The 20,788-nt window shown below is 36.8% G+C and overlaps 1 protein-coding gene across 8 annotated transcripts in view; it reads left to right on the forward strand.

Moving 5' to 3' along the window:
• Imp (IGF-II mRNA-binding protein) overlaps window positions 1-20,788 on the forward strand; it is a 470,640-nt gene that overhangs the window by 227,602 nt on the left and 222,250 nt on the right. The window contains exon 1 of one of the 8 annotated variants that reach the window (XM_067133625.1): window positions 9,278-9,612. The exons of 6 other annotated variants lie outside the window; for them this stretch is intronic. In XM_067133625.1, coding sequence (XP_066989726.1) covers window positions 9,563-9,612 — 50 coding nt within the window. In that variant the 5' untranslated portion in view covers window positions 9,278-9,562. Of the gene's footprint in view, window positions 1-9,277; window positions 9,613-20,788 lie in introns of those variants that run through there. One more of the 8 variants, XM_067133621.1, reaches the window with a different exon arrangement.

Raw genomic sequence — 20,788 nt, forward strand, 5'->3', positions numbered from 1 at the left:
TTTGCAGTTACTCCAGATTTCGATATTATTGATGTTACTGAGTGATCTTGAGTTAAACCTACCTCCCTGCTTTGCTTCAAAAATTTTTTGTTATTGTCCTTGCATTGTAAAATCGACACTAGTAGTGCCTTCAATTTGCTTTTATTACTGTCTCTGGAAAATTCATTAAAATTCAATAACTGAAACGCTGAATAAATCACCTTTTTCATTGGCAATTGTGATGAGGCAAATATTGCCTATTTTAGCGCTGTGGCACGGTGCTCAGATCAGCGTCTGGTAAATCTTTATTTACTGCATCAACAACCTTTGTGGTAAAGCCAGGTATAATATAAACCAATCAGTCAGTCAGCCTTTGTGGTAAAGTCAGGTAAAATGCAAGCCAGTCCGTCGATCACTCACTGAGAACGCACCGTATAATTTATTTCTTGTTTTGAAACTAACTTATGTGACCTTTTTGCATCAAAGAGAGAGCGGTTACTTACCTGTCTGTTTACCTGTTGATTGGGTTCAAATCCTCCTGGGGGTGGGGGTGACCTCGTCGAGGTCATCCTCTGTGAGGTGCCATGAGAAAGTTTCTCCTGTTTACCTACAATTTGAAGGAGACTTTTTTCATCAGAAAGAAGTTAGTCAAAACAGATACAGTAGCTGGGAATTTCGACTGGTGTCAGGGGCGTAGCCAGGATTTTAGTAAGGGGGGTTGGGGCACTTTTGTGGAAGATGAACCAGGCGAGCGAAACGAGCCCCTACAGCTGGGGAGTTCGAGGGTGGGCGCTGTGACCCCCTCCCCCCGAAAGATTTTTTTTTTTTACCATGTTTAGAGGCATTTTGATGCACAGTCTGGTGTCATTTAAAATTTGCGATATCATCTGTTGCTTCCAATTTCTGAACTGTTGTAGAATCATTTTAAACGAGCATGTGCCATTATCTTGACTCCAAAACTGATGTACCTGGTTTTTAGTAACTTTATAGGATATTATTGTAAATGTCAGTGGATAAAACTAGTAAACCTTCCTTCCTCCCTTGACCCACAATTTGCTATTGTTGTTGAAATATTTTTGCAGTTGTCACCGTACTGAAAAATTTATTTATCACACTTAGTACCTTGACTTTTTGAAAATTGTCTAGGTGACAAATCAAGTGTTGATTAACTGAAAAGTGGAGTATATTTCATTTGCAATTTTGATAGGGCTAGTGTAGTTTGGCTTTGTGGGACTCTGCTCAGGTCAGAGTGTACTTCTGGTATATTTATTTTCTGCATTGATAACCTTTATTATGAAGCCAGGTATATTGTAAACCAGTCAGTCATTCACTCAGTGAGACCGCAACATGTAATTTATTTATGATGCTGACTTGGGAGATCTTATTGCATAAAATAGAGAAAAATGTTCTCCATCGGTGTACCTGTAGAATGGGTCCAAATCTCTCTGGGGATGAGGATGACTGTGTTCTGGATTTGAAGGCAACTTTTTCTTCAGAAAAGAGTTATTCGAAACAGATTTATGAGGGTTTTGATTGGGTCATGTAAAATTTGCGGTTTCATCTGTTACTTCAATTTTCTGAGCCGTTCTGAAATGATTTTAAAATTAGCGTGTGCTATGATCTTTGCTCAAAAATTGACGCACCAAAACTTGCTCAAAAACTGACGCACCTTGATTTTGGTAACTTTATAAGACTTTATTGTAGATGTCTGTGGGTAATTTTAAACTAAACCTACCTGCCTGCTTTGACCCAAAATTTTCTGTTATTGTTAAAACATTTTTTTTGCAATTGTCATTTTATTGGAGAATTGATCACACTGTTGGTTCTTGATTTTTTTTTTTTTGGTGTCCATTAACTGAAAACTTGAATGTATCATATTTTCATATACAATTTTAATAAGGGATGTATATTTTTTTTAATAAGGGATGTATATTTCAGCGCCGTGGCATGCCGCTCAGATCAGAGTTGTCCAAATTTTATACTAAAAATATTTATTTACTGCATTGATAACCTTTGTAGTAAAGCTAGGCATAATGCAAACCAATCAATCAATCTCTCAGTGAGAACACAACATATAATTTGTGTAAATATGATGCAGACTTATGTGGCCTTATTGCACAAAAGAGAGAAAAATTTCCTGTTTGTTTACCTGCTGATTGGGAACAAATGCCTCTGAGGATGAGAATGACCTCGTCGAGGCCACCCTCTGTGAGGAACCGCGAGAAAGTGCGCTTGTGTTTACAGAAGAAGTGAAAAGATTGGCGCATTTATTGATTTGAAGGACAGTTTCCCCTCAGAAGGAAGTTATTCAAGACAGATTGTCGAAAATTTTGACTGGGTCACTTAAAATTTGCGGTTTCATCTGTTACTAAAAATTTGTGAGAGCTGTTTTATAAATTTTTTAAAAAGAGTATGCGCCAATATCTTGACTCCAAAATTGAACACCTTGGTTTTAGTGACTTAGGATTTTATTGTAGATGTCAGTGGGTAATTTTGACCCAAAATTTTCTGTTCTTAAAACATTTTTTTGCAATTGTCATTTTATTGCAAAATTCGTTTATAACACTGGTAGTACCTGAATTTTTGTTGCCGTACTAGTCTGTGGGGGACATTTTAGATGTTCAGTCGCTGAAAAATTTAATAAATCATGTTTTCATTTGGAATTTGCATAAGGAATGTATATTCTGCTTAACTCACAATTTTCTGTTGCTGTTGAAAGAATTTTTTGTAATTGTTCTTTCATTCCAAAATTTATCACAGTGATAATACTTGATTTATTATTATTATTATTATTATTATTATTATTATTATTATTATTATTATTATTATTATTATTATTGTGTCTGGGGGACATGTTGACATTTTGGGTGTTCACTAATTTAAAAATTGAATAAATCTTGATTTCATTTGCAGTATTCATAAGAAATGTATATTTTGGTGCTATGGCAAGCCGCTCAGATCAAAGTTTCTATATTTGGTTCTGGTGGATATTTATTTACTGCATTAATAACCTTTGTTGAAAAGCTAGGTATAATATAAACCAATCAGTCAGTCACTCACTCACTGAGAACGTAACATACAATTTATTTATTGTTATGAAACTAACTTCAGTAAGTGACCTTATGGCATCAAAGAAGTAAGGATTACCTATCTGTTTACCAGCTGATTGGGTACAAATTCCTCTGAGGGTGGGGGCTGATTGGGTACAAATTCCTCTGAGGGTGGGGGTGACCTCGTCGAGGTCATTCTCTGTGAGGTGCCGTGAGAAAGTTTCTCCAGTTTACCTACAAATGAGAAGATTGACGCTGTTGTACAGAAAGGGAGACTCTTTCTCCAGAAAGAAGTTATTCAAAACAGATTGAGGAGGATTTTTATGGGGGTATTATGAGTTTGCAGCTTCATCTGGTGCTCCAGTTTTCTTAGGTGTTCTACAATAAGAATGTGTCATTATATTTACTCCGAAATTGAGCCACGTTTATTTTATTAACTTCAAGAATTATTGTTAATGCCTGGGTTGTTTCGAGTTGAGCTGTACTTTCTGCCTGAACCCACAATTTCCTGTTGCTGTTTAAGTTACTGTTAAATGATTTTTTAAAATTATCCTTTCATTCCAAAATTTATCACAGTGATAATACCTGATTTATTATTGTTATTAGTATTATTATTATTATTATTATTATTATTATTATTATTATTATTATTATTATTATTATTATTGTATCTGGGGGACATTTTGGGTGTTAATTAATTTAAAAATCGAATAAATCTTGTTTTTCATTTGCAGTACTCATAAGGAATGTATACTTTGCTGCATTGGCAAGCCGCTCAGATCAAGTTTCCATATTTAGTTCTGGCAGATATTTATTTACTGCATTTATAACCTTAGATATAAAGCCAGGTATGATGTCAGCCAATCAGTCAATCACTCAGTGAGAACTCAACATATAATTTATGTTATTATGACTCAGACTTATGTGGCCTTATTGAACAAAAGTGAGAGAAATTACCTGCCTGTTTACCTGCTTATTGTGTACAAATTCCTCTGAGGGTGAGTATGACCTCGTCGAGGATTCCTCTGTGAGGAACCGTGAGAAAGTGCGTTTGTGTTCACAAAAGAAGTGAGAAGATAGACGCATTTATTGATTTGAAGGAAACTATCTCTTCAGGAGGAAGTTATTCTAAACAGGTTGAATAAAGGGGATGGAACGTTTTTTTACAGATAATCTCTCTCTCTCTCTCTCTCTCTCTCTCTCTCTCTCTCTCTCTCTGTTTACATGTTAATTCTCTTTGTAGGGGCGCGGACCAGGAGTTTCAAAGAGAAACTGAATGGAAGTCATTGACTATATATATATATATATATATATATATATATATATATATATATATATATATATATATATATATATATATATATTATACAGATATACATAAATATATACTCCATTTAAACTTCTAGAATTAATGATGAGATACTGTGTAATATTCTTCCTCTGTCTCAAAGTCACGATAGACTTAGCTCTTTATTATTATTATTATTATTATTATTATTATTATTATTATTATTATTATTATTATTATTATTATTATTATTATTATTATGAGAAATAGCAGAGCTCACATGGAACAAGTTTGGGAGGCTGTGAAGGAGACACAGAGTAAATGTAAATTAAAACAAAAATAAAAAATAAACAAACATTCTTTGTTGCATTATTCAGCTCTGGTAATTGATTATTGGCTTTGATCTTCAGTGGGCAAATCTCTCTTTGATTCCCTTCACTGTTAGACTGTGGATTTTAGTGTGTCTGAGTACTTTTGTATAGGCTTCTGTTATCTCTAAAGGATAATTATTCTTTTAGGTATTTTCGATGTGAACGGTGCCTCGTTTTGAACAATAATAATAATAATAATAATATGTATATGTATATATATATATATATATATATATATATATATATATATATATATATATATATATATATATATATATATATATATATATATATTTATAAATATATTGTTTTCTGTTTTAAGGACAAAGGAAAGGTGCTGGAACTTCTGAAATATGGTTTTTGTGGTGTGAATAATTCATTTCCTTTTTCTGACTTGTAATTTATTTTCTTCAAATTCACTGGCTTAAGACATAAGATTTTTAATTTATGGAAAAACAATATTTCATTTGCTATAAGTTCTGAAGCGTATTTGTTAATAGAATAATAAAGTTGGTTTATTTTTACGTTTGCAATTTTCATTCAGTGTTTGTAATTATTTATGCATACACCTGTCTGCCTGCATATCTGTATATTGTATTATATCTGTGTACAGACCTTTGTGATTATGCAGTATATGCATACACCTGTCTCTGTATATCTGTATATTGTATTATATGTGTGTGCAAACCTTTACAGGTGCAATTGAAGGTGAAAAGGACATATTTTTACAAATATACTTTAATTCCTTTGTGATATAGAGTCAGTATATTTTATTTCATCTTTAATGTTACTATTCATAACTAATATTTTATATTTTTCCGTCTCTTACAGGTGAGTATACAATGTCAGTTACCTGTGTATTATGGAACCAAAGATGAAGGATTGTGTAGATATCACTAGTTTTACGAAAGCATTTTTCGAAGCGGAATTATGAAAGATAGTTTGAAGCCTCTCTCGGGAATTATAAGAAACGGTATGTGGTGGATTCTTTCTTTGAGGAAAACGCGGTTATGATTGGTAGAAGTCTTTGATACTGGGTTTTGTCTCTTCTATATTTATTTAGTTTTTTTAATGTTTAAGACAATAGGAATTTTCATAAATACCCTTTAAATGGTACATCGATATGATCTGAATTTTATGATGATTTAAGATCCAATATTGGAAGTTCAAGTTCATGTCGATTTGGTGTATTGATTAATTATATATTAAATATTTTTAAAGGTATTTTTTATAGTTATTAATCGATGATTTTTAATGGTCCAAAACCCCCCTAATATTTCAAGGAAAAATATGAATTTTCATGTAAAAAATATTGGATGAATTTTGCCTTAATAATAATAATAAAAACAATGGTAATTTTTATCTGCCATTGCTCGTCTTATTAAGAAAGTTAGGGAGTATTGTGGTCAGTAGATGGAAGCTTGACCACAAAGGAGAATGCCCAGACATTGGTATCAATTGGCCAGGGCGTGGGGGTAGCAGTCTCATCCTAGAGAGACTTTTTAAAAAGCGAAAGTTTAACACCATCCTCTTTATGCATGAAAAGCATAATAATAATAATAATAATAATAATAATAATAATAGTATGATCATGATCATCTTTATTTCGGATTATAATATGAATATTATTATTATTACTTTTGGTGAGAAATTAATCCATCCTTCCTGTTGTTATTATTATTATTATTATTATTATTATTATTATTATTATTATTATTATTATTATTATTATTTTGAAGTTACTAAGTTGTTATTCAGAAAGTACATACAGGCAGAATTTAATCATCCCAAAGGTCCATTATGTTGTGATACTACCAACGTCTTGTACAACCTAATAATAATAATAATAATAATAATAATAATAATAATAATAATAATATAGATACACTTCAATAAGGAGAGTCTATACCTACTTCTGTCTTGTGCTTCTTCCTTATCTGTCACTTCTCACGCAGTTTTTCTCCCATTCTCCTCACATGTAAGAACCATCTCATTCTTTTAGATCTGTGGGTATTTTACCACCCCTGGGCACCAAGTCTCTAGGCTGTGACAAAGTAGTTGGTTGTGGGGTATTTTATAAATTTGTATTATTTTTGAAGCTGCTCTTTGTCATCCCAATTTCACAGTGGAGACTTTTGCTAGTAAATAAATATAGATGTTGGATTTTATTTTTGCTTACTTTTATTCATTGTACCGTATTAGATTTTATTTCGTAATTTTATCTGTTATAGGGATTAAATTTTATTCATATTACTGCTTTTTTTTATGTTAAATAATTTTAGTTTTGATTAATATTTGCTATTAGTTATATATATATATATATATATATATATATATATATACAGTATATATATATATATATATATATATATATATTTTTTTTTTTTTAATCTTCAAGCACAATTAATATCTCTTAAATAGTAGTTTGAATTATTATTATTATTATTATTATTATTATTATTATTATTATTATTATTATTATTATTATTCCAAAGAAATGAAAGGCCATATGTAAGAGACAACAAAAAGACGAAAATAACACATAAGAAATATATAATTAAGAGAAACTTGGCAAATCGTGCTTTGAAGCGATAAACAACGAGCGTCCGGATAAAGCAAATCTCCGCCAAGGCCGTACAGACAAAATTGTCATTCCCCTCTCTCCCAAAAATGATTCACTTGCTGTCTATCGTAACTTAAGATTCCTGTTACTTCGGGTGTCCTTGAGAGTTATAACCTTCCTCATTTCAAGAAGCGTTGAGTCTGTTGCTTGCTTTGTGGTCAGGCTATAAGCTGTCCCTCCCCCCCCTTTTTTTCTCGTAGTTCACTTAAGGAAATTATTTGATCATTCACCTGTTTCTTTAGTTAAAAAAAATTCTGGTGCACAGTTAAATCCTACATTTGTTTAATCGTTATGTAATTTTAAAAAGCTGTTAGAATAAATTATTGAATAAATAAAAAAACTTGTAGTTTAATAAATTTAGTATTTGATATATATATATATATATATATATATATATATATATATATATATATATATATATTTTATATATATACATACATATATATATATAGTATATATATATATAATGTAACACAGTAATTATTTTCTTTCTATATATTTTTTTAATTCTTTTAATATTTGATTTTTTTATTGTCAGTTGTTTTTGGGGAGATTGGAATGCCTGCTTCATTATTATTGTTATTATTTTTATTATTATTATTATTTAACCAAACCACTAAATGGTATATATATATAAATGTTTTTGTTTATATATAATTATATATATATATATATATATATATATATATATATATATATATGTGTGTGTGTGTGTGTGTGTGTGTGTGAGCGCGCGTGCTCTTGGGCTGAAGCACAACTGGACAACGGAAAAAAAGGTAACCAGAAAATAAATTATATGAGGTTTGAAGTTTATATTGCCTCAAATTTCGACAAGTATGAAAAACGAGTTTTAATAAATTCTTGTGACGCTACCTCCATAGAAATGTTTGAGCATATATGAATATATGAATAGATACGTAGACAGATAGATAGAGATATGTATAAATAAAAGTATGATGCTTACTCATTCATCAACATCGCTCTGCTTACGGCGATATGCCCCCTTCCCCCCCTCCACCCTTCTCTCCCACCTCCTTATTACCTTGGCTCATCTCTCCCTCCCTCTTTCCTCCTCCTCCCCCCACGTCCGTGCCTTGAAGTCATGTCTGGTTGCCTTCATGATATAGAGGGAGAGAGAGAGGGAGTGGCCGTGCATGATTGGATCGTAGTGGGCGGACTCCAGATTATTACCGACCCCCGTTTCTCATCCATTCCGCGTATTATCTTTCTCCCGTTTGCCATTTTCCCCCCGTTTATCCCTGTTTCCTCTCCGTTCCTTCGTACGGACGTCTTCGCCGGAGCCATTGTCTTCAAGCGCCTTCGGTGAGGTCGAATTGGAATCGGGTTTTTTTGCTGCCTATTAATAGTTGATGTGGAGCCGCGAGTTTGACGAGGTTTCATTGGCTTTCAACCCTCTTCCTCCAAAGGCCCGCGTCCGATTCCGTTGCTCGTGTGCACGAGCCAAGTTGCTCGTTGTTGACATCATGATTTTGTAGCGGGTCGGGTACGGTTCGTTGATATTCAAAATGACTCTTTTGCGAGTCACTGAAGCCAGTCGGCAACTGTCTGTGGGCGGCCCCTCCCTCCCTCCCGTCCAGAGCAGAGAGAGAGAGAGAGAGAGAGAGAGAGAGAGAGAGAGAGAGAGAGAGAACCTTCCGTCTGGCGACAGACCTTGTGTTGCGTAATGTATTTGTTGATGTGGGAGCGCAGTTCGCCATCTTGCAACCAGGTGGCAGCACGTCACGTAAGGGCCACCCGGCGACTGGATCCCGGTGTTATGGTATGATGAGTATCGCTAACTTGCCAATATTTGTGTAAGGCGGAAAGTAAGTCTTGTTTTGGGTCCTGCCAGGGCAAGACGGAGTGATTTGCCACAGGGTGACGACCGGGACGCCCGTCGCCGGGGAGAGAGGTCGGGGAAAAAGGGCGGAATGCAGTTCTTGTGTGGCGGAGGCTGGCAACAGGCGATTGCAGTTGTCGTGCGGCGGGCAGGAGGAGGAGGAGGAATCTCTTCGGTGCTCCGTGGGAGGAGGAAGGAGCCTCAGTGTTGGCCTGACTGTGCGACCTGCAGTGCGTGCATCGTTGCTGCTGATCGGCTGCTCACACACACACACACACTCACTCACTCACTCACTCACACACACATACTTCTTTCGCCCTTGGCCACCCACCGAAACCTCAAGGGCATGACGGTATCTTGATGGTGTCGGCGGCGGAGGCAGTGTTAGTGCCAGTGTCGTAGAGATTAACCATGGAGACATACGGAGCCTACGCATCGTCCCCACCTCCGTCCATTGAAAGGTAAAAAAATCACAAAAAATTACAAAGTTGGCAAATTTGAGGACCTCCGCCTCCATCTCCTCTGCTGATGAGGGCGCTTCGACCCCCAGACACGCTCTAGCACACGCACTCACAAACGCACACACACACACACACACACACATGCGAATCTCTCGCTGTAGAGCCCCCCTTAAAAAATGCTGCTTGGCCTGACTGCTGCACGAGAGCTGCTGCAGGAAGGAAGGAGGAGAAAAGGGGTTCCTCTTGAGTGTCCCTTTGGGGTGACAGGGGCAGGATTTGCTGAGCTGTAACTCTGTGTGTGTGCGTGTCTCTCTCTCTCTCTCTTTTAGACTGCTGTTCATTTGGCATACATTTGTAACCACTGCATCACTGCTGGCTTTGCTGATACTGTTACTGCTAGCTACTGCTACTGCTGCTGCTACTGCTGTTAATGCTGTTGCTGTTCCTTAGCGCGCAGAGACCGCTATCCTTAAATTTCCCTGCTTTCGTAAAACCCAAACTAATGCTTCGTGTCTCCGCGGACGGCAAGTTCCGTCCTCACCCCAGCAGTGCCCCGACAGATTCGAGCCGATGGTAACTACCCTGGAAGAAGACTTTCCCACCACCGTGCCCTCTGAACGCAGAGGGTAGTTGACGACGTCGACGGAGGAGGCGGCCTCCGTCTGTCCGTCCCTTCTGTCCGAGGGACGGGCACGATCCACAAGCCCCTACAGATTGGAGAATCATCCTCCTTAGGACGTGATCTCCGACCCCCTTGTCGCCAGCAATTGCCTGCAGCGACTTCGGGCCGTACATGATTTCTCCCGCCCCTCCCCTCAAGCACTCCTGCAAAGGAGGAGGAGGAGGAGGAGGAGGGCGGTCGCCCAGCAGGAGAAGAGGAACTCCCGCACTTTGCAAGCATTTGCAAGCAGAGAGGCCTCCGGGGATGGTTTTGTCGCTCAAGGGTTGGGGAGCTTCTAGGCGCGCGCCGATGTAGCCAGTCAACAGTCAGCCCTTGGGAGAGCGACGATCATGCTTCCAGGATGAAGGACAATCACAGCTGTGCTTTTGCTTCCAGGCTCGGAAGAGATATTTATAGACTGGATGTGTGCGTTCCAGCAGCGTGTTTGTCTTGACCCGTCATTACTGGAAAGAAAAAAAAAAGAGAGAAGTTATCATTCCTGGAAAATATTTATGGCCGAAGAAGTTTTATATGCTGTCAAGAATTTAATTGCCGCAAAGAATCTGGATGGTTGAGTGACTTATCATTTTGTAGCCTTGGAAAAAATATTTCTAAATGCAGTCATGTGCAGGAAATAATCATTTGAATCCAAGTGGAAAATCGTTTTAAAAAATAAATATGCCATCAAGATAATTTATATCAATATTGAAGAGCAATGAAAATTTTTACATGATAAAAATTTTTTGAAAAATTCATTGGAAATTATTTTTTAAAAAATGGAAAAATTCTGTGTGTGATTAGAATCAAAATTTCATGAAAATTTTAGGCTAAACAAATTTTCCAAAAATTGGTTGTCATCTGTGAGATTTCCGATTTCCAATAGAAATTTTTAAAAAATTTTAATTCTTAAATTATATATTTGGCTGAATTTTACACCAGCTTATTTGAAGTAATTGGATCAGTCATGCTATTATAATAAAATGTTATTGTCAAAATTGGATTTTTTAACACTGAATTAGCTGCAAGCTATTTTTTTATTACTGTTACAGTGTAATTTAATAGACAGAAAATATTTAATGTTTGTTACAGTGCATTTTAAGACTGTTAGAAATTAGTTAATGTAATAATAAAAAACAGATTATATTAAAAATTCTAAATTTCATTTCCAGCCAGCTGTCAAAATGATTCAAATTTCTGGAGGTGTCTTGTGGACTGTAGACATATCAGGAATGCATATCATTTTTTAATAACTCAACGCACTGATAATAGAAAAGAATTCAAACGCTTATCATACTCAGAGTGGTGGGTGTGGCAGTGAAATGTAAAAAAAAAAATTTTTGAAATTTAAAAAAAAAATTTTTCGAAATAAAAAAAAAATTAAAAAGGCATTTTTAAAAGTGAAGTTTTTCCTGTATTTAAAAAGTTCCAAAGCAAAAAGTTTTTAGCATAGCAAGAAAAGCAGCGCTCCTTTGGGCCATGGGAAGGAACGTTTAGGTAAGAAGTATTTTCCATATAAAAATTCATATGTATATATATATAATGTATATATATATATATATATTTGTATATATAAATATATGTATGTACATATATACATATAAATATAAATTATATATATACATGTATGTATGTATTGCAAGCGGAATTGCATGCTCCCTTTCTCCTGCAGTCTGTCAATGTGATTGAACTTCACTTGAGAAGAAGAAGCATGGAAAATGTCGTTGCAACCGGGTGCAATTAAATATAAAATATTACACCCTCAAACTCCCCTCCTCCCCCTCCCTACCCCAAACCCCCTTATTGCTCCCCCAATCCCCTGTGGCCACACTCAGCTCCCAAAGTGTGGCTGCACTTATGCCCAGTTTGATCCAGAATTTATTAGTTTTAAATAGATATATGTGGCCTTTGTACCCAACCCCATGGCCGTACATAACCCCTCCTCCACCACCCCCACCCCCTTTTTTTATTTTTTTTATTTTTTGACCGTTTTGTGGGGCCATCTCAAGGGGCTTTCAGATCTTGAAGTGTTGTTGCAAAGGAGCCGTTATATTTTCCCCAGCAAGTGATGACTTTCTGATTCTATACCTGTGTGCAGGTGTTGTTTGCATGGCGATTGGGGTGGGGTGTTAGATTTGTGTGGAGGGGGGCGGGGTGTCATAGTTTGTATGGACATAAACATACACAAACATATATATATATATATATACATATATATATAATATAATTACATTATATATTTATATATTATATGTATATATATATATACACATATAGTTAATAATTTTCACTGCTCTGGAAATGTTTAATTAATATTGATTCATGACACAATAAACTGTAAGCTATCGTAAGCTATCGTTGTGTTTAGTATCAGTGAAAAATTATATTTACTTTAAATAGTTTTATCAATATCTTCCACCTCTTCTTAATCCAAGTCCGTGCTTGAACCTGCGTGTAAGAATATGGCTATTTTTTTTTTGTGAAGTGTATTACACATATGTACAGTATGTGTATATGTATGTTGTGCAAATATTCTTGAATACCAAGAATATGTCTTAACTCTTATGTATGTATATTGGAATTTTATATATATATATATATATATATATATATATATATATATATATATATATATATATATATATATATATATATATATATATATATATATATATATATATATATATATATATATATATATATGTATATATATATATATATATATATATATATATATATATATATATATATTATGTTTTATATGTGTGTATATATGTACATATATAATATATATATGTATATATAAATAATGTGTGTGTATTTGTGTATGTATGTATGTGTATGGATGCAAGCATGTAGGATGTATGTTTCCATTGTTTGTAAAATTATTATTCCACTTGGGATTTTTAAAATCTCTGATATATGAAATAAAAATAATTTTAGGACAAACTCCACAAGATTCCGGAGATGTCTTTTTTTTATTTATTTTTACTTTCTTAATTTTATTTGTGTTTTTATGTAGTTACTGTAATTTGTTTAAGTAGCGGCTTTTGTCGGTAGCATAATTTTGAATGGAAATGGCTATCGAGATAAATTATCCACGGGTTCATATATGTCTTGACTGGCCAACATTATGTTGGGATAACACCATGTATGCTTTTTACTTTTCTATGTGAAATAAACTTCTCGTGAATTATTACCGTCATTTTTGCTGAAATAAATAGAGGAATTTATTCCTTGCAAAATATTCGTTCATTTTAAATGCATTCTTCCCACGAATAAATTGTTCATGATTCTGTGCTTGGATTTATGAATGTATTCTTTTTTATAATGCAGTTAGCTGTATTTTTTTATCCACTGGAATTCTATCAAAACTTATTCCATGTAAGTCAACCTATTAACCTCAACCGGAATTAAGACGGGAATGTGCTATGGCGATGCATATCAATATTTGTAAAGGAAAGATAACTAGACTTGAATTTTGTGTGAAGTCACATGTCACATAACGGAATTCACCGGAAATAAATTACGTATGAAATCTCGCCTGTATTCGGAATGAAATTCACTCGGACGTGAATCTTGTAAGAAGTCATGCATATGATATATATATATATATATATATATATATATATATATATATATATATATATATATATATATATATATATATATATATATATATATATATATATATATATATATATATATATATATGACAAGGGCATTGCATACTTTTACTAGATCAAGGTTCAAGTACTGAGTTGTCTAAGTAGAGCTAAGTTCACGTTCTGAGTTGGCCAACGCCAGCGAATTTTGATGAAAGTCGTTTTGTTCCATCCAAGATTTTACTTGTAATTATGAAATTATTTCTTTATTCCTGTTTAGTGTTTTTGGATTCAAATGTCAATCAGAAGTTTTTATGTTTACAAAAGTGTATATATATATATATATATTTATATATGTATAATTTATATATATATATGTGTGTGTATGTGTTTTGTATACATTTGCATGCATTATGAGATACTGATGAATCATCTTACGCTTCAAATCAAGAAGTGTTTGCAGTACATTAACTTATCTGATAAACCCACCCTTTGGGAAGACCAGTCTTTACCGATAAGTTTGATATAATTACGGGATTTCTTAAACGGATGTACATTCTGATGCCCATAGGTAGCCCAGGCCCGAGGAAAACCCGACAGAGTAGAGAGGGAGGGGGGAAGGATTAGGGTGTGGGTGGTGTGTGGGGGGAGGGGGGGCACTACCCCAGAAGGCAGAGGTAGACCTGCTCTTCCTTTTCAGCAAATAACAGAAGCAGGAATAAATTACGGAAGTTTTGAAACCTTTTTTGAGTTTCTTAATTTCTAGATTATTTTTATTATTTTTTGATTTCATGAAATCTCTCTTCCTTGAGCGTGAAATATAATGATACCTGTATTTAATATCACTGTGCGATGTTGAATTATTCAGACAGTTTCGTACATCACTGGCGTTAGATAATTTTTCGAAGATATATTTTAAGTTACTTGACCTAACTTCGAGAATATGTAAATGAAGTTACTTGGTTTCAGAAGTTATTCGTAGGACTCAGTACCCAAAAGTAGGTATGCTTCAACAAGTTCAGTTATTTTGGGTTCGCTTAATTTTGGGCTTAAAAAGCACAGCAGCCGTTTCTGTAATTATTATTATTTACCCAGCTGCAAATCTAGCTACAAGAGCTGATTGCTACCAAAGATAGATCATAAAAACCAACAATATGAAAACATTTCACCTGTGAACGGAAGCTTTGTTAGTGTGCTCAACAATAAAGCGTATGCGCGTTGTTTGAACTTCTGAAGTTCCACTGATTCAACTCCCGAAAACTTTTCTATAATTGGGCTGAGCGAAGAATTATTTTTCGAACTTTTCACTTTCTTAGTCAGGTATATTTGGGGGTCGCGCCTGCTGGCTGATCTTGGCGTTATTGAAGTGTAGTTTTTGAACTTGTAGCACAAGAAGGTAATTATCCATTTGTTCTGGGATGAAAGATAATTTTTTATTGTCTACCACTCAAGGGAAGATCCATGCATCTGTGGAAGAAGAATGATTTTTAGGGGACTAACTGAAGGCATCTCTCTACCATGGAAGGAGAGGGATTTTTAGGGGACTAGCTGAAGGCATTTCTCTACCATGGAAGACGAAAGATTTTTAGGGGACTAGCTGAAGACATTTCTCTACCATGAAAGAAGAGGGATTTTTAGGGGACTAGCTGAAGGCATTTCTCTACCATGGAAGAAGAGGGATTTTTAGGGGACTAGCTGAAGGCATTTCTCTACCATAGAAGAAGAGGGATTTTTAGGGGACTAGCTGAAGGCATTCCTCTACCATGGAAGTAGAGGGATTTTTAGGGACTACCTGAAGGCATTTCACTTCCATGAAAGAAGAGTAATTTTTAGGGGACTAGCTTGAAGACATTTCTCTACCATGGAAGAAGAGTGATTTTTAGGGGACTACCTGAAGGCATTTCTCTACCATGAAAGAAGAGGGATTTTTAGGGGACTACCTGAAGGCATTTCTCTGCCATGAAGGAAGAGGAATTTTTAGGGAACTAGCTGAAGGCATTTCTTTACCATGGAAGAAGTGGGATTTTTAGGGGACTAGCTGAAGGCATTTCTCTACCATGGAAGAAGAGGGATTTTTAGGGGACTAACTGAAGGCATTTCTCTACCATGAAAGAAGAATGATTTTTATCGGACTAGCTGAAGGCATTTCTCTACCATGAAAGAAGAGGGATTTGTAGGGGACTAGCTGAAGGCATTTCTCTACCATGGAGGAAGATTGATTTTTAGGGGACTACCTGAAGGAATTTCTCTGCCATGAAGGAAGAGGAATTTTTAGGGAACTAGCTGAAGGCATTTCTTTACCATGGAAGAAGTGGGATTTTTAGGGGACTAGCTGAAGGCATTTCTCTACCATGGAAGAAGAGGGATTTTTAGGGGACTAACTGAAGGCATTTCTCTACCATGAAAGAAGAATGATTTTTAGGGGACTAGCTGAAGGCATTTCTCTACCATGAAAGAAGAGGGATTTGTAGGGGACTAGCTGAAGGCATTTCTCTACCATGGAAGAAGAGGGATTATTAGGGGACTAGCTGAAGGCATTTCTCTACCATGGAAGAAGAGGAATTTTTAGGGGACTAGCTGACGGCATTTCTCTACCATGGAAGAAGAGGGATTTTTAGGGGACTAACTGAAGGCATTTCTCTACCATGGAAGAAGAGTGATTTTTAGGGGACTAGCTGAAGGCATTTCTCTACCATGGAAGAAGAGTGATTTTTAGGGGACTAGCTGAAGGCATTTCTCTACCATGGAAGAAGATTGATTTTTAGGGGACTAGCTGAAGGCATTTCTCTACCATGGAAGAAGAGGGATTTTTAGGGGACTAGCTGAAGGCATTTCTCTACCATGGAAGAAGAGGGATTTTTAGGGAACTAGCTGAAGACATTTCTCTACCATGGAAGAAGAGGGATTATTAGGGGACTAGCTGAAGGCATTTCTCTACCATGGAAGAAGAGGAATTTTTAGGGGACTAGCTGAAGGCATTTCTCTACCATGGAAGAAGAATGATTTTTAGGGGACTACCTGAAGGCATTTCTCTGCCATGAAGGAAGAGGAATTTTTAGGGAACTAGCTGAAGACATTTTTCTACCATGGAAGAAGAGGAATTTGTAGGGGACTAGCTGAAGGCATTTCTCTACCATGGAAGAAGAGGGATTTTCAGGGGACTAGCTGAAGGCATTTCTCTACCATGGAAGAAGAGGAATTTTTAGGGGACTAGGTGAAGGCATTTCTCTACCATAGAAGAAGAGGGATTTTTAGGGGACTAGCTGACGGCATTTCTCTACCATGGAAGAAGAGGGATTTTTAGGGGACTAACTGAAGGCATTTCTCTACCATGGAAGAAGAGTGATTTTTAGGGGACTAGCTGAAGGCATTTCTCTACCATGGAAGAAGAATGATTTTTAGGGGACTAGGTGAAGACATTTTTCTACCATGGAAGAAGAGGAATTTTTAGGGGACTAGCTGACGGCATTTCTCTACCTTGGAAGAAGAATGATTTTTAGGGGACTAGCTGAAGGCATTTCTCTACCATGGAAGAAGAGGGATTTTTAGGGGACTAGCTGAAGGCATTTCTCTGCCATGGAAGAAGAGGGATTTTTAGGGGACTAGGTGAAGACATTTTTCTACCATGGAAGAAGAGGAATTTTTAGGGGACTAGCTGAAGGAATTTCTCTACCTTGGAAGAAGAGGGATTTTTAGGGGACTAGCTGAAGGCATTTCTCTACCATGGAAGAAGAGGGATTTTTAGGGGACTACCTGAAGGCATTTCTCTACCATGGAAGAAGAGGGATTTGTAGGGGACTAGCTGAAGGCATTTCTCTACCATGGAAGAAGAGGGATTTTTAGGGGACTAGCTGAAGGCATTTCTCTACCATGGAAGAAGAGGGATTTTTAGGGGACTACCTGAAGGCATTTCTCTGCCATGGAAGAAGAGGGATTTTTAGGGGACTAGGTGAAGACATTTTTCTACCATGGAAGAAGAGGAATTTTTAGGGGACTAGCTGAAGGAATTTCTCTACCTTGGAAGAAGAATGATTTTTAGGGGACTAGCTGAAGGCATTTCTTTACCATGGAAGAAGAGGGATTTTTAGGGGACTAGCTGAAGGCATTTCTCTACCATGGAGGAAGAGGGATTTTTAGGGGACTAGCTGAAGGAATTTCTCTGCCATGAAGGAAGAGGAATTTTTAGGGGACTAGCTGAAGGAATTTCTCTGCCATGAAGGAAGAGGAATTTTTAGGGAACTATCTGAAGACATTTTTCTACCATGGAAGAAGAGGAATTTTTAGGGGACTAGCTGAAGGCATTTCTCTACCATGGAAGAAGAGGGATTTTTAGGGGACTACCTGAAGGAATTTCTCTACCTTGGAAGAAGAATGATTTTTAGGGGACTACCTGAAGGAATTTCTCTACCTTGGAAGAAGAATGATTTTTAGGGGACTACCTGAAGGAATTTCTCTACCTTGGAAGAAGAATGATTTTTAGGGGACTAGCTGAAGGCATTTCTCTACCATGGAAGAAGAGGAATTTTTAGGGGACTAGCTGAAGGAATTTCTCTACCTTGGAAGAAGAATGATTTTTAGGGGACTAGCTGAAGGCATTTCTCTACCATGGAGGAAGAGGGATTTTTAGGGAACTAGCTGAAGGCATTTCTTTACCATGGAAGAAGAGGGATTTTTAGGGGACTAGCTGAAGGAATTTCTCTGCCATGAAGGAAGAGGAATTTTTAGGGAACTAGCTGAAGGCATTTCTTTACCATGGAAGAAGAGGGATTTTTAGGGGACTACCTGAAGGAATTTCTCTGCCATGAAGGAAGAGGAATTTTTAGGGGACTAGCTGAAGGCATTTCTCTACCATGGAAGAAGAATGATTTTTAGGGGACTAGCTGAAGGCATTTCTTTACCATGGAAGAAGTGGGATTTTTAGGGGACTAGCTGAAGGCATTTCTCTACCATGAAAGAAGAATGATTTTTATCGGACTAGCTGAAGGCATTTCTCTACCATGAAAGAAGAGGGATTTGTAGGGGACTAGCTGAAGGCATTTCTCTACCATGGAAGAAGAGGGATTTTTAGGGGACTAGCTGAAGGCATTTCTCTACCATGAAAGAAGAATGATTTTTAGGGGACTAGCTGAAGGCATTTCTCTACCATGAAAGAAGAGGGATTTTTAGGGGACTAGCTGAAGGCATTTCTCTACCATGAAAGAAGAGTATTTGTAGGGGACTAGCTGAAGGCATTTCTCTACCATGAAAGAAGAGGATTTGTAGGGGACTAGCTGAAGGCATTTCTCTACCATGGAAGAAGAGGGATTTTTAGGGGACTAACTGAAGGCATTTCTCTACCATGGAAGAAGAGTGATTTTTAGGGGACTAACTGAAGGCATTTCTCTACCATGGAAGAAGAGTGATTTTTAGGGGACTAACTGAAGGCATTTCTCTACCATGGAAGAAGAGGGATTTTTAGGGGACTAACTGAAGGCATTTCTCTACCATGGAAGAAGAGGGATTTTTAGGGGACCAACTGAAGGCATTTCTCTACCATGGAAGAAGAGGGATTTTTAGGGGACTAGCTGAAGGCATTTCTCTACCATGGAAGAAGAGGGATTTTTAGGGGACTAGCTGAAGGCATTTCTCTGCCATGGAAGAAGAGGGATTTTTAGGGGATTAGCTGAGGGCATTTCTCTACCATGGAAGAAGAATGATTTTTAGGGAACTAGCTGAAGACATTTCTTTACCATGGAAGAAGAGGGATTATTAGGGAACTAGCTGAAGGCATTTCTCTACCATGGAAGAAGAGGGATTTTTAGGGAACTTGCTGAAGGCATTTCTCTACCATGGAAGAAGAGGGATTATTAGGGGACTAGCTGAAGGCATTTCTCTATCATGAAAGAAGAGGGATTTTTAGGGGACTAGCTGAAGGCATTTCTCTACCATGGAGGAAGAGGGATTTTTAGGGGACTAGCTGAAGGCATTTCTCTACCATGGAAGAAGAATGATTTTTAGGGGACTGGCTGAAGACATTTCTCTACCATGGAAGAAGAGGGATTATTAGGGGACTAGCTGAAGGCATTTCTCTACCATGGAAGAAGAATGATTTTTAGGGGACTAGCTGAAGACATTTCTCTACCATGGAAGAAGAGGGATTATTAGGGGACTAGCTGAAGGCATTTCTCTATCATGAAAGAAGAGGGATTTTTAGGGGACTAGCTGAGGGCATTTCTCTACCATGGAGGAAGAGGGATTTTTAGGGGACTAGCTGAAGGCATTTCTCTACCATGGAGGAAGAGGGATTTTTAGGGGTCTAGCTGAAGACACTTCTCTACCATGGAAGAAGAATGATTTTTAGGGGACTAGCTGAAGGCATTTCTCTGCCATGGAAGAAGAGGGATTTGTAGGGGACTAGCTGAAGGCATTTCTCTGCCATGGAAGAAGAGGGATTTGTAGGGGACTAGCTGAAGGCATTTCTCTGCCATGGAAGAAGAGGGATTTTTAGGGGACTAGCTGAAGGCATTTCTCTACCATGGTGGATGAGGGATTTTTAGGGGACTAGCTGAAGGCATTTCTCTACCATGGAAGAAGAGGGATTTTTAGGGGACTAGCTGAAGGCAATTCTCTACCATGGAAGAAGAGTGATTTTTAGGGGACTAGCTGAAGACATTTCTCTACCATGGAAGAAGAGGGATTTTTAGGGGACTAGCTGAAGGCATTTCTCTACCACGGAAGAAGAGGGATTTTTAGGGAACTAGCTGAAGGCATTTCTCTACCACGGATGAAGAGGGATTTTTAGGGTACTAGCTGAAGGCATTTCTCTGCCATGGAAGAAGAGGGATTTTTAGGGGACTAGCTGAAGGTATTTCTCTACCATGGAAGAAGAGGGATTTTTAGGGGACTAGGTGAATGCATTTCTCTTCCATTACAC

This window comes from Macrobrachium rosenbergii, chromosome 34, assembly GCF_040412425.1.
Source record: "Macrobrachium rosenbergii isolate ZJJX-2024 chromosome 34, ASM4041242v1, whole genome shotgun sequence".
Taxonomy (NCBI): domain Eukaryota; kingdom Metazoa; phylum Arthropoda; class Malacostraca; order Decapoda; family Palaemonidae; genus Macrobrachium; species Macrobrachium rosenbergii.